Source organism: Ictalurus punctatus, chromosome 19, assembly GCF_001660625.3.
Source record: "Ictalurus punctatus breed USDA103 chromosome 19, Coco_2.0, whole genome shotgun sequence".
NCBI lineage: Eukaryota > Metazoa > Chordata > Actinopteri > Siluriformes > Ictaluridae > Ictalurus > Ictalurus punctatus.
In genome coordinates this window covers 23,470,121-23,483,272 of record NC_030434.2, presented here as the reverse complement: position 1 = coordinate 23,483,272, position 13,152 = coordinate 23,470,121, and the positions used below count along the sequence as shown (strand labels likewise).

The 13,152-nt window shown below is 44.4% G+C and overlaps 1 protein-coding gene across 5 annotated transcripts in view; it reads left to right on the top strand.

The window, feature by feature from the left end:
- The window catches only part of atp2b1a (ATPase plasma membrane Ca2+ transporting 1a), a 41,809-nt gene extending 33,398 nt beyond the window's left edge, over window positions 1-8,411 (top strand). For 3 of the 5 annotated variants that reach the window (XM_017494451.3, XM_017494454.3, XM_017494452.3), the window contains exons 17-22: window positions 495-708; window positions 1,228-1,439; window positions 1,532-1,639; window positions 3,140-3,328; window positions 3,709-3,795; window positions 7,603-8,411. In XM_017494451.3, coding sequence (XP_017349940.1) covers window positions 495-708; window positions 1,228-1,439; window positions 1,532-1,639; window positions 3,140-3,328; window positions 3,709-3,795; window positions 7,603-7,938 — 1,146 coding nt within the window. In that variant the 3' untranslated portion in view covers window positions 7,939-8,411. Of the gene's footprint in view, window positions 1-494; window positions 709-1,227; window positions 1,440-1,531; window positions 1,640-3,139; window positions 3,329-3,708; window positions 3,875-7,602 lie in introns of all 5 variants that reach the window. The other 2 variants (XM_053688065.1, XM_047162118.2) reach the window with 2 other exon arrangements.
- Window positions 8,412-13,152: the final 4,741 nt, after the last annotated feature.

Sequence of the window (13,152 nt, the reverse complement as noted above, 5' to 3'; positions counted from 1 at the left end):
CGTTTTTCTCCCTCTTTTAACACTGCTTGTTTTCTTCGCTGCAGTCTGATCTGAATTCTTTTCGGTCCTGGAAAAGGGTCGACCGTACGCACCGCATCACGAAGAGCGACGCGTGCTGTAGAAAACCTCCTCCCATTGGCTGACCCGTCTATGCGCGTTCGGTCGAGAGTCCGTGACGTTTTGACATCTTTCCGTCGAACACGTTCGCGAGACTTTCACAGCTGTTAAACGAATGAGGTCGATTACAATTCTGCTAATAAGTTGATTTCTAGCATGAGCAGCCAAAATGTCCCTCGTTTTCTAGAATATATCGCCGGGCTATCGAACAGTCTGACCACTTTAATGAATGGTGTCTGGATATTCCTCTAACTGTTTAAAGAGGAAGGAATTGTTAGTTAGATTTTAGCAGGAATGTCCTGAGCTTACTGAGAGTCCTGCATTTTATGTGGGTTTTAAAATAAAAACATTAATTTATTTATTTATTTGTCCCTCAGGATTCTCCATTGAAAGCAGTACAGATGTTGTGGGTAAATCTGATCATGGACACCTTCGCATCGCTAGCTCTGGCCACCGAACCTCCCACGGAGTCTCTGCTGCTGAGGAAGCCGTACGGCCGGAACAAACCCCTCATCTCCAGAACCATGATGAAGAACATCCTGGGCCATGCCGTCTACCAGCTCACCGTCATCTTCACTCTGTTGTTTGCAGGTGTGAACCGACGCCGCTTCACTCAAAGGCCCGAAAAGCACGATTAGTGCTGGGGAAACGTTTTATTTATTTATTTATTTATTTATTTATTTAAAAAACTGAAATGGTAGAGAGCCTGGGAAGGTGACCGCTAGCTAACCCGTGCTTCCTGAGAGACACGTCATGCCGTGTTTTCATACCGCAGCTCAATCAAGGACACCTACACACTGGGTGGCTGGTTTCACGTGTCTCTGAGGACACACACACACCATGAGAACTGGACTGCACTGGAAAACATCCGTGTAACAGAAAATGACGATTTATCAAAGCGCTTGTTATTAACGTTCAGATCAAACTGGTTTATTTTTGTAACGATGACTCGTTCTCCGCCGTGTTCACTCGTCTTGTTAAGCCTTTGGTTAAAGGTCGAGTGCGGGGTAATCTTCTTGCCTAGTACTGTAACTGGTTTGGAGCTACGCGAGTACAGAAGGCTCGACTTATCCTTATCCTTTTTTTTTTTTCTTTTTTCTTCTTCCTTAGGTGAAAGGCTGTTCGACATCGACAGCGGCCGTAACGCCCCTCTCCACGCTCCGCCCTCCGAGCACTACACCGTCGTCTTCAACACCTTCGTGTTGATGCAGCTCTTCAACGAGATCAACGCCCGCAAGATCCACGGCGAGAGGAACGTCTTCGACGGTATCTTCAACAACCTCATCTTCTGCTTCATCGTCTTCGGCACGTTCATCATCCAGGTGGGTTTTAATCCGGTCTAAAATGCGGACGACGACGACAAACGCGGTCCGGTGGAACGTTAGCTCCGCTAACGCCGTCCGTTTCTTTCCAGTTCGTCATCGTGCAGTTTGGAGGCAAGCCCTTCAGCTGTGTGGCTCTTACCATCGACCAGTGGCTCTGGTGCGTCTTCTTAGGCTGTGGCTCCCTGCTCTGGGGTCAGGTAAGACCGCAGTTATTTCAATATCACACTGTAGAGGCCCTTTAGCTGTATTAGTGTCCACAGCAACACACGATATCATCGTGTTTACTCTGAGCACGCGCTGCAGTTGTGCCGTCTGCTGCTTTAAATGCTCGAGTTCTTTAAAGCAGGATGGATTCTGATTGGCTGTCACTGTTTTTATCGTTCATAAGCTGGGGAAAAAGAAAAAAAAAGTGATCCCAACGATTCCGTCGTTTTATATTTAGAACGATTTTTAGAATACGCTACCGGTCAAAAGTTTGTGGACACTCGACTGAAATGTTTCTCATGATCTTAAAAAGCTTTTGATGTGAAGGCGTGTGATTAAATGTTTGAAATCGGTGTCGTAGACAAAAATATAATCGTGCCGTCGTATTCGTTTCTTTCATTAGGAAACGAACGTTTTATTTACAAAAAAAATCTTTCTTTTTTTTTTTTTTAAACGGACAAAATATTCCGAAAAGCAGCCGATAAGAGTCCGGCGTCGGTGTGAACTCCTTTAATACTGTTGAAAAATCATCTCAGGGAAATTCCTCAAGAAATCGCTCGAGAAAACGCCAAGAATACATTTCTGGAAATTCTAGGCAAATTAAATTATCTAGATTTATTTAGGATTTTTTTTTTTATCACAGCATAATTCCCTTCGTTCCATTTGTGTTACTCCGGAGTTTTGATGACATCATTACTATTATTATTATTATTATTATTATTATTATTATAAAATGTGGAGGACAAAAAATGTGTGTGTAAACTTTTGACTGGTAGTGTGTCTTTATTGTTATCGTCCTCTGTTTGAACGGGCCTTAATCTCATAGAACATCAAACCGCCGCCATGCTGATTCTGGATGTCATGGTGTTTCCTTGTGGAGCAGGTGGATCATCTACGTTTTAATTATGCACTGGTCGAACACTGACCTCTTGTGGCCAACACCTGGATTGAACTCAGTTGAAATATAATATATAATATAATTAAATATTGATGATAAATAAACAAACGTTCAGTGTCAAAGCCAGAAACGCAGCCGTTACCTCTCTTTATGTTGTCACGCTTGTTTACGGTGCCATTTTGAGTCGGAGCAGCAGAAATAATCATTTCTCAGACAGAGAAGGGAACAACGTTTAAGGCTGAAATGTCCTCGTAGAACATCCTCGTCGGAAATGCAGCAACGGGAAAATGAAACAAAGTGCGTTTCGAAAGATTTAATAAATCACTAGATAATTTTCTAAAAAAAAAAAAAAATCATAGCGCTACAGCTGTGCGCTTTGACTCGGACGCTGCGACCAAACCCACATGACACGTTCGCTGCTATCGGGTCAATTCACGTGACTTTCCACTTGGACGTGAAACTTCACCCAGACGCGCGCTCCCGGTGCGGTCGGTTTGGTCCACGCACGGGTCTGAGCGGACACCGGCGGTTAAGATGTTGGACTATCGATGTGTATGATTTTGACGACGTTCCTGTTGCTCCGCCCCTCACGCAGGTGATCTCCTCCATCCCGACCAGCCGCCTGAAGTTCCTGAAGACGGCCGGTCACGGAACTCAGAAGGAGGAGATTCCAGACGAGGAGCTGGAGGACATGGAGGACCTGGAAGAGATCGACCACGCCGAGCGTGAGCTCCGCAGGGGGCAGATACTCTGGTTCCGAGGCCTGAACAGGATACAGACTCAGGTAACGTCACCGAGGCGCTCGCCCACACGCCCCGTGTCGAGGAACAGCAGGATAGGTCCCAGTATTGTACTCTATGCTTCCTTCACACTTTATTAGTGTGATTAGCTTTTCAGTACCTTTCCGTGCAGTATTCTGAATTCTGGTGATGTAGCTTTTCTGATTTAAGGGTAAAGTCAGGGAGGCTAACGCTGGGGTTAACGGTCTTCCATACAGTGCCTTTTCTCGCCATGCTGCTACCTGTCCTCTCTTTATATATGGGTGCCCTTCTTTTTCTGTCCTCCCTCCCTGCTTCTATTCTTATCTCTTGCTCTTTCTCTCTCTCTCTCTCTCTCTGTATGAGTTCTTTGGGCCTACCTGTCACGCTGTCTGATTCCTTACAGATGGATGTAGTGAGTGCGTTCCAGAGCGGCACTTCCTTTCAGGGGGCCCTCAGGCGTCACCCCTCGAGCACCAGCCAACAGCACGATGTAACCAATGTTTCTAGCCCTACACATGTAGCGTTTCCTACTGCCACTGCCTCCAACAAAGCTTCTGCCACTGTGGGGTGTGAGTGCGTGTTTCTTAGTGCATGACAATTAACATTTCCTCCTTCACTCGCCTTAACGTGCTACATTTTCTATAACGTCCGTCTGTATGAAAAGAAAACAAACGAAATTTAAACGTGTTTCCCCCCCAAAAAATAATAATAATATACGTTCGCTGCATTGCTTCTGAATCCAAGTGCTGATTTTTTTTTTTTTTTTTTTTTTTTTTTTAATGGAGATATATCTGTGTGTACTGTTCTGAGGCCAGTGGGGCTGAGGTCTCTGTCGTTGTTCTGTTTGATTGCTTTGGCTGGGGTTTTGTTTCCCCCCTCCCCTTCAAATAAACAGTGTGTTTAACATTCTAACAGATCAACATCGTGTGTGTTGCGTCTGCAGCCGCGGCTGTGCCTCGGCCCCTCTGCCGGGCTCTGTGACTGCTATAGTTCTCTGTGTGTAAATATTTTGAGTATATGCCCATGGTCACACCGACCTCCAGCTCAGTCACAGCACTGCTTAAAAATTGGCCTTGCTTAGAGGCTGTGTGGGATTGTTTTGGACTCGAGAACTGACTTGTGATAACTTCTGTGAAACAGTGATTTTTTTTTATTATTTTTTTTGTTCGTTTGTTTGGTTTTGTTTTTCCCTCCAGCGGTCTGAATCCAGTCCAGGTCTCTGCAGGTTCATCTCGTGCTGGACACGTTCCTTAATCCGTTTGTACCCGAGACACAGGGGACGGGAGCGCAGCGTCTGATTCTCCCGGAATGAATGTCGTCTTTGTTCATATCGGGTCTCTCCGGCCATTCTTTCTTTCGTTTGTTCCTCGTCTATTTTACATTTTGTCTGTCCATTGTCCCGTCCGCCCCCCCAGCGCATACCTTTCTGGTATTACTATTACCTTTTTATTACATACACCTTTCACCTTACATCGATCACGCTTCGTGCGGAGACAACATGGCGTAATCGCTGTACGGACATGGGTGAGCGTGTCGTGTCACGCACTGTACACGGCAGCCGGATGAGCTCCGTGGACGAAAACACCACGCATCGCCATCCTCCATCCGTTTAATCATCTCCTCTACGACACGCATCTGTCCGTTTTTCTTCTCGGAACAAACTAAACATTTCATCCTCTTTTATCACATTCGAACACTCGTGTATAAGTGATGAGATATGTATGTATATCTTATGTGTGTGCAGTGGGGGGAAATAAGTATTGACCCGCATCAGCAGTTCCAATGAGGCTAAATTTTCACCAGACTTTGGTATTAACTCAAGAAATCCAAACATTAAACACGACGGAGCGGCGTCGCTTCCACTTGCGGATGACGGCCCCCGCGGCGCTTGCTGGAGGATTCAGACGTTTTGAAATACGTCCGTATCCGATTCCATCAATATGTTTCGCAGCAATAAGGATGTGAAGGTTTTGGGAGCGCTCTTTGCTTTTATAAAAAGCCTTTTTATAGACCATCAATTTACTCACCCAGCTGATATTCATTTACACAGATAGGGGGTGTAATTACTTACGGATTTCAGCCGGTTCCTTACCGTGCCTTGGAGAACTGCTTTTTCTTAGCGTGTTCAATACTCCCCCCCCCCCCCCCCCCCCCTCCCCGTGTCATTCCACATAACTTTATTTATAAACTTTAATGTTGTGAATTCTTTATATTTCCAGATTTCTTGAGGTAATACTGACGTCTGGGAAAAATTTCATGTCAATAACCTCATTGGAAATATTTCTAATGCAAAAAAAAAAAAAATGCTGACGTGTACAACACTCATTTCCCCGCACCGTATTTCCAACACCTGCGTCGTGCCAGCACTTTCGCAGCGAGCGGTCGTCTTCCTGTAGTTGAGGTAATTATAACAGCGCCACCTGCAGTACCGGCGCTCTACGCAGACGTCGCCTCGTACTCGCGTGCGCTGAGGTGTTAGCTCTTTGACGTCCACTCGTACATATACCAACCAACATTATTATTATTATTATTAACATTGCTCACGCCTTTCTATACAGTGCTCCTGTCTTTACATTCATCTCTTCCGTTCTTGAATTATATTTGCCGAATGTCACACCATTTTACTTTTGCTTCCTTGTGCTGTCTTAACAGACTGAGAATCGCTCGGAGAAATCTAACACTATACAGTCACTACAGCTCTACGGCTTTTTTCAGGTCCTCGGGAACTCCTGGCTCTTCAGCGACACGCTAACGCCGTCCGTTTCTCAGGTACACGGGACGGAACGTGGCGGACCTGACGTATCCACGATGCGTTAGACATCCAGGATCTAACGCATAAGGTTTCTTTATAGGCAAACGGTCCCTTATATGACGATGTCAAAAAATCCCAGACTGACTCCGACATGTTCCTCCTTTTTAGATTTTTGTGAAATGTGTCATGGGCTATACTCAAAGGTTTACTTCTGTTAAACGAAAGGTAGCACCGCAGTGCATGGGTCCAGTCTCTCTCTGTCTGTCTGTGAGATATATCTGTGTCGTACAGCTTAGACTTGCTTGGCTGCTCGGAGTTTCTGTATCAAAACATGATCAGTGATCAATGATTCTTCCCCCCACCCCCCACCCCCATGCCCCCTTTTTCACCCCATCCTGCTCACCCAAGCATGTCCAGATCAATTAACCTCTCATGTTAAGCTGTGTTCTTTAGTTTAATGATTTAAAATCTCACGCTCTCTCTCTCTCTCCATCTGTCTTTTATATTTCTCTTTTTCCTCTCATTCTGTCTTTTATTAATTTAAACAATTATTTCTTTTCCGATTCTCTCTCTCTCTCGCTTGCATTTTGAATAACTGGACACTGGCTATGCGAGTTTTCTGACACGACTACTGAGAGGAGATTTGTTTTCCTGACCTTTTTGTTTGTTTGTGTAATACATGTACATTTTTCACTGACGGGAGAGTGGAAAGATAGAGATGGTTCGTCTCTCTCAGTGGAGCTTGTACTAAACACTTGCAGTAAACACGACAATCTGGTTTTACTCACCACAGCCTGTGTGTGCGTGTCCTCCCGCAGCTTTTTTTTTTTTTTTTTTTTTTTTTGTCGTCAGACGGAAGCCGGGTTTACACTGTACGGTTTTTAGCCGGTCGTGGACAAAAAGGGAAGATCCTGAAATAATTCTTTGGCCGTTTGGGAATTGAGATCGGCGGTCTTGGAGCGCGTAATGTGACGTGCTCACCAATTTGGCGCCGTAGGATTACTAAGTGAAGTGAATTATTATTATTATTGTTATTATTATTATTATTTATTCATTTTTTTTTCATTTAAAATATGGACTTGCTCGGATTAATTAATAAAACATTACCTGTTTAGGCGTGACTCTTGTACAGCGAGTTACAAACGTACCACGCGTGTTAATAGACTGAAAAGAAAGAGAAAAACCTCGCGCTCATCCTAAGCTCACTCTGAAGAGCGTTCGCGTTTATGCGAGGCCGGATCACGCCGAGCGAGCGTAGTGACGTTCTGTAACCGCAGGTCTAGCGTTAGAGGATCTTCACTCGTCTAATCTGACCCGGAGGAACTTCGGTCACGTGACGAGTAACGGTGACGGAAGCCGACAGTGTAAAACCGGGTTACGTTCGCTCTGATTACAGCCAGTTTATTTGGCCATGGTTTGACCTGTATTGAAAATGCAACGTGCGAGTGTCTGTCTGCGATTAGCGCCTGACTGTGTGGTTTTGCGCCACGTCCGTACGAAGCGCCGAGTCTGACCGTGTGTGTCTGTACCCCTGCTTTCCCCCAGATCCGAGTAGTGAATGCATTCCGCAGCTCCCTGTCCCCCTATGAGGGGCTGGAGAAGCCCGAGTCGCGCAGCTCAATCCACAACTTCATGACCCACCCGGAGTTCCGGATAGAGGACTCGGAGCCCCACATCCCCCTCATCGACGACACGGATGCCGAGGACGACGCCCCCACGAAGAGAAACGCCACCCCCACACCCCCTCCACCTCCCTCTCCGTCGCCCAACCAGAACAATAACGCCGTGGACAGTGGCGTCCACCTCTTCTTAGACAACAGCAAGCCGGCCACGCCCTCGGCCCCGGCGAGCCCCATGCACAGCGTGGAGACGTCCCTCTGATCGGCTCCGCCCTCCCCAAACCGACCCCACCCTCCCTCCCTCCCTCCACACTCTGAGCCACACCCACCTGCCGTCTCTACAGACACCTGTGCTCGCTCAGCGGACTCATGGGCGCGGAGCCGTGCGTGATCTGGGAGCTTGACTGAAGCAAGAGCAAGCGCTCACCACAGCGTAGGGTGTGGTTGTGATGATTACCTTTTTTTTGTTGTTGTTGTTGTTGCTGTTGTCTTATTTTATTCTCAATATCCTCTCGGAGAGGGAAGGACTCTATTTCCACCTCTGCTTATAAAATCTTTCTGTCCCCTTTGTGGAAACGGAGGGATTGTTCATTCAGATTGAAAGTGACCTGTATTTTTTATTATTATTATTATTATTATTTAATTATTAATATTCTAATACTGAGGAGGCGATTGGTCTCTCCAAGGCTTGCAGATGATTAGCCGTAAGAATTAAATTTTTTTTTCCCCCCCTCCCCCCATGGTGGTGTACATTTCTTTCTGTGGCCCTAGATTTTCTGCTCCATACGGCTGTTCATATTTTTGAATTATTTATGTTTTGTTTTTGTTTGTTTTTTTGAAAAAGGCCGATCTGTTTACAAAGTTTGTAGATACTTTTTTTTTTTTTTTTTTTCTCTGTTTGTTGGTGAAGGAGCTTCCTGATGCAGAAAAACGGGGACAAATAAAACTAACAATAAAATGTAAAAAAAAAAAATAATAATAATGAAGAAATGAGAGTAATATTTCAGATACTACTGTATTTTCAGGGGGGGGGGGCGTTTCTATGGAAACTGAACTATTTTTGCCTGCAAGTTTTATTTGTTATATATTTGTGTATACATAGAACTCTTCTAGCCAAATAGATAACACTAAGGCTTGTATAGCAGCGAAGAGAGGCGTCGGGGTCCTACAGGGACGCGGGCAGGGACCTCCGTCAGTACATTTCCTTAGGCATTTACTACTGCGTTTCTTCAGTTTTAAAGCTAGTTTGTCATGCTTACTTACTCGGGACTGCGTTTGTGTTTCCAGTTCATCATCGTTCGAGATCGATCGAGAGCGAGGGTCGCTGTAAATGGTCGGAAATCTAAAGCGAGAGAGACGTTATCGTCAAGCTCGTAATTCGAAGTAGGAAGTCCACTGGTGACGTCTCTGTCCCTGTGAATATGTGATATCAAGGATCGTGATCTCAGGCTTTTTTTTTTTTTTGGGGGGGGGGGGGGGGGGGGGGTTAAAATAAAAATGAATCCGATGCACTGAATGCAAAACATGCATCATTATGAGTGAAGAATTTATTCTTATTATTTTGTCTTGAAGTAAATAATCGTGTTTCGATTAACATTTTAAATTTACATTTAAACACGTGGCTGATTTTTCGGGGGAACCGTTTCCACTTATGACGTATGGGGAGGGTGGGGTTAGAGGCGGACAGACAACAGCAGCTTGTATCGTTTCTTCATCTTATTCCATGAATCTTCTGGTCACTCGGAACGCTGCGTTTGACTTGGCTGTGGAATATATTTATCACCTGAAGTACTGGAACTTACAAAATGGGGATTTTTAAAGTGGGGGGGGCGACACTTGGGACATAACAGGGTCTCTGCACAGGGTACATTTTATTTCAACTCCCTTTGGATATTTTGATACGGACCGTTATAAATAAAGACTTCCTTTGTATTTTTATGGGACATACAGAAGATCTTTTGACCTGCTGAAGCAGACTTTGAGGAATTTTACACGGTAACCAGTGCAGGAACAGCTTGGCAAACAAGGCTAGTGATTCGGTTCTGCTAGGAATCTATTTCTCAGGGTGGCGAATAGTACGAACCAGGCTTTAAGAAAACACCTAAAGTCAAATACTAACACTTTTTTTTTTATTACTATTATAATGAAATTGAGTTTTGGCTGGTATCTGTTGATTTTTCTCCTGCGGGTCTGAAAGGGAAGAGGAGAAAATACAAAGAAGAATAGGATGTGCGCTTTAGTCGGCACATCCGCACGTTTTTTGTTTTGTTTTTCTTCCTAATTTATTATATCTTTTTTTTTTTTTTTTTTTTTGTTCCTTGTGTTTAACAAATAAAAAATAAAGCAGCTTGAGTTTGCTATTTAGTGAAGAGATGTGGAAAGAAAAGAATCCATGAGTTTATTCTGTAGCTTCTTCCTGTAACAGGGATGAATGTTATGTTTTTCCATCTGTTTTATGGATTTTTTTTTTTTTTAATTTATTTAATTTTTTTTTTTTTTTTTTTTTTTTTAAATCTTAACATTTGGAAATAAAAGTACTTCATGTCTGTTTATCTGGAGAAATGTAAATGGTTATTGTGATTTCGATTTACATTTGAAACTTGTTGAGTAATGTGTATGGTTTTTAAGAATTAAAAGCTTAAAAATGGATATTTAGCCTAATCCGAAGGCCATGTTTTCCTTCATATCCCGTGCGACTCGTTGCGGTCGTGAGCATCCTGGGTTTTTATCAGCGGAGAACAGAAACCTGTCTGGTAAACGAATCGACCGCTTCCGAGCGTGTGTCGTTTTAGGAAAACGATCGAGACCGGCTCGCTGTGATGCTTTGTCCTGTAAACATAACCATAACGACGCTCTTCCGGTTCCTCGCTAGCGGCTAACCGACTCGCCGGCTTCCTTTTATTTACTCTGATCAGTAATGCAGATGAAATACAGAGAGAGTTTCTCTGTCGCTTTGAAGGCAGAAAATCTAGCTCCGTGGTCGCGAACGCTGTTCCTGGAGATCTCACGTCCTGCAGGCTTCATCTCCAGCCAAACTCGAACGCGCCTCTTTTAGCTGATCGAGAAGGGCTTTAAGGTCCTGGTTGGATGGTCGAGTGGGCGCGGTTATGGATTACGGAGATAAAGTCGTCAGGAAGGTAGATCTCCAGGTACAGTGTTGGTGACCACTGATGTAAAGAATTTGAGCTGTGTGTGTGTGACCTGACTCTATTCAGCGACACTTAAAATAATGGGATATACACACGCCGTTATTTTCTAATATTAACAATGGGATATTTTCATTTCATCTGTCGTAAATCTGCTCATATTTGCTCACTAACAAGAGTCATTTTGTGGAATTTTTTTTTTCTTTCTTTTTCGTCAGCACTTTGTCCTCTATGTTTGTTTTTCTGCCCCCCCCCCCCCCCCCCCCCCCCCCCCAACTTGCGTCCTGATTGGTCAGGAGGTTTAAAAAAAAGGGGGGGGGGGGCTTAACGTCTCTTTTTTTTTTTTTTTTTTTTTTTTTTTTTTTTATATATATATATATATATAAAAACCCCCAGTAAAATGGCCGTGAATCACGAGGCTTTTTAAAACCATGACGCAGAAACGTGCGCGGATGATCGAGGGCGGAAAAAAACGAAACACTAAAACGGTGTAAAAGCATCCTAAACCTCGTTCCCTTTCACACCGCGGCCTCAAAAACCCCGCTCACGCATGAAACCGTAAATCCTCTAGTGCCGCATTCTGCGACTCGAAGCATCTATTCGTACACCGTGACAGCAGCCTCGCTTTATATACACATACGGTACTGCGCGAAAGTCTTCGCCCCGCTGTTTTTATCCTGTACGAACTTTGTAGTACGTTTATTTTTATTCAATTTTTCGTAGATTTCTACATTATCGGGAAAAAAAGAGAAGCGTTTCGGATTTCCGTTAACGGAAACACGTGAGTAAAGAAAGCAGAGTAGTAAACGGTGAGACACTTTACAGACACGAAACATAATGGAGGCTGCTGGGTTTCGCCTCAAAGCTGAGACGCGCGTGCGACGGTCTACAGAAGATTCCAGAAGAACCGTGTCTGGTCCTATAAGATACTCGATAAACCTTACAGCTCATCTCCGTATCAAACTGTGCTGGGGGTTGTTTTGTTTTTTTTAATGATTTTCGAAGGCTGTTTTTGCTCTACAGCGTTTCTTTGCATGTGCCTAAGCCTTCTGCACAGAACATGTTGGGGTAGATGTTCACATCGCTCGCTCCGTGGTCCTCGAATAGCTTGGCCGTGACCAGCCGACTTTGACTTTTCAGCCGATGGGGAAGTGTTAAAGTTTTACATCCTCTGTAAGAGCGTCACATCGTACTGCACCACTAGAGTCTGACGGCTGTCGTCGCCGTCTGTGGCGTGTTCTCAGGTCTTTTCTCTCCACGCATCAGCACTTCTGTCTCTCACTCACTTAAAACCCAGAGTTCTGACTGGTTTTTTCTGGCTAACGAGAAGGAACACCGCGCAGATGGCGCTCGGCTCTAATTCTGCCACGATTTCTCCGGTACGAGTACAATTCAAGAAAGACGTGGTACTTTTTATCCGTTTATAGTCGCATTTAATGTTGTGGAACGTCCATGAAACGAGTCATCCTTGCAGCGCTCGTTCTCTCACCAGCGTCTCCCTCCTTTTTTTTCTTTCTTTTTTTTTTTAAAGTTAATATGACAAAACACACACACACACACACACACACACACACAGCTTGTCATGTTCTAGAGACGTCCTGAGGATGTCCAGAAATCAGATCGGAATTTGAATTCAGCAGCACGACAGTGATTAAATGATACCACGGTGCTGTTACAATCTCCGCTACGATTGGTCAGAAGGTGTTGATTAATTTTCCATAACAGCATATAATATACGTTTTTTTAAAAAAAACATGCTGCTGTTTAGCAAAGAAAAACTCGTTATTGATACGAACTTTTCTGTAAGGAGACGTTTATTACGGAAGGAGTCTCCAGTGTCAGCTCTCTGGAACAACCGTAAAGGTTCCGGGACAGAAGAGTTTACGGTTGCTTGGTAACATGAAAAAGAGTGAGAGAGAAAACAAGAGGCTGGTGAGAGAGAGAGAGAGAGAGAGAGAGAGAGAGAGAGAGAGAGAGAAAACAAGAGGCTGGTGGTAGGGAGAGAGAGAGAGAGAACAAGAGGCTGGTGAGAGAGAGAGAGAGAGAGAGAAAACAAGAGGCTGGTGAGAGAGAGAGAGAGAGAAAACAAGAGGCTGGTGAGAGAGAGAGAGAGAAAACAAGAGGCTGGTGAGAGAAAGAGAGAAAAGAGTCTGGTGAGAGAGCGAGAGAGAAAATAAGAGGCTGGAGAGAGAAAACGAGGCTGGAGAGAGAGAGAGCGAGAGAGAGAGAAAATAAGAGGCTGAAGAGAGCGAGAGAGAGAGAAAATAAGAGTCTGGTGAGAGAGAGAGAGAGAAAATAAGAGGCTGGAGAGAGAGAGAGAGCGAGAGAGA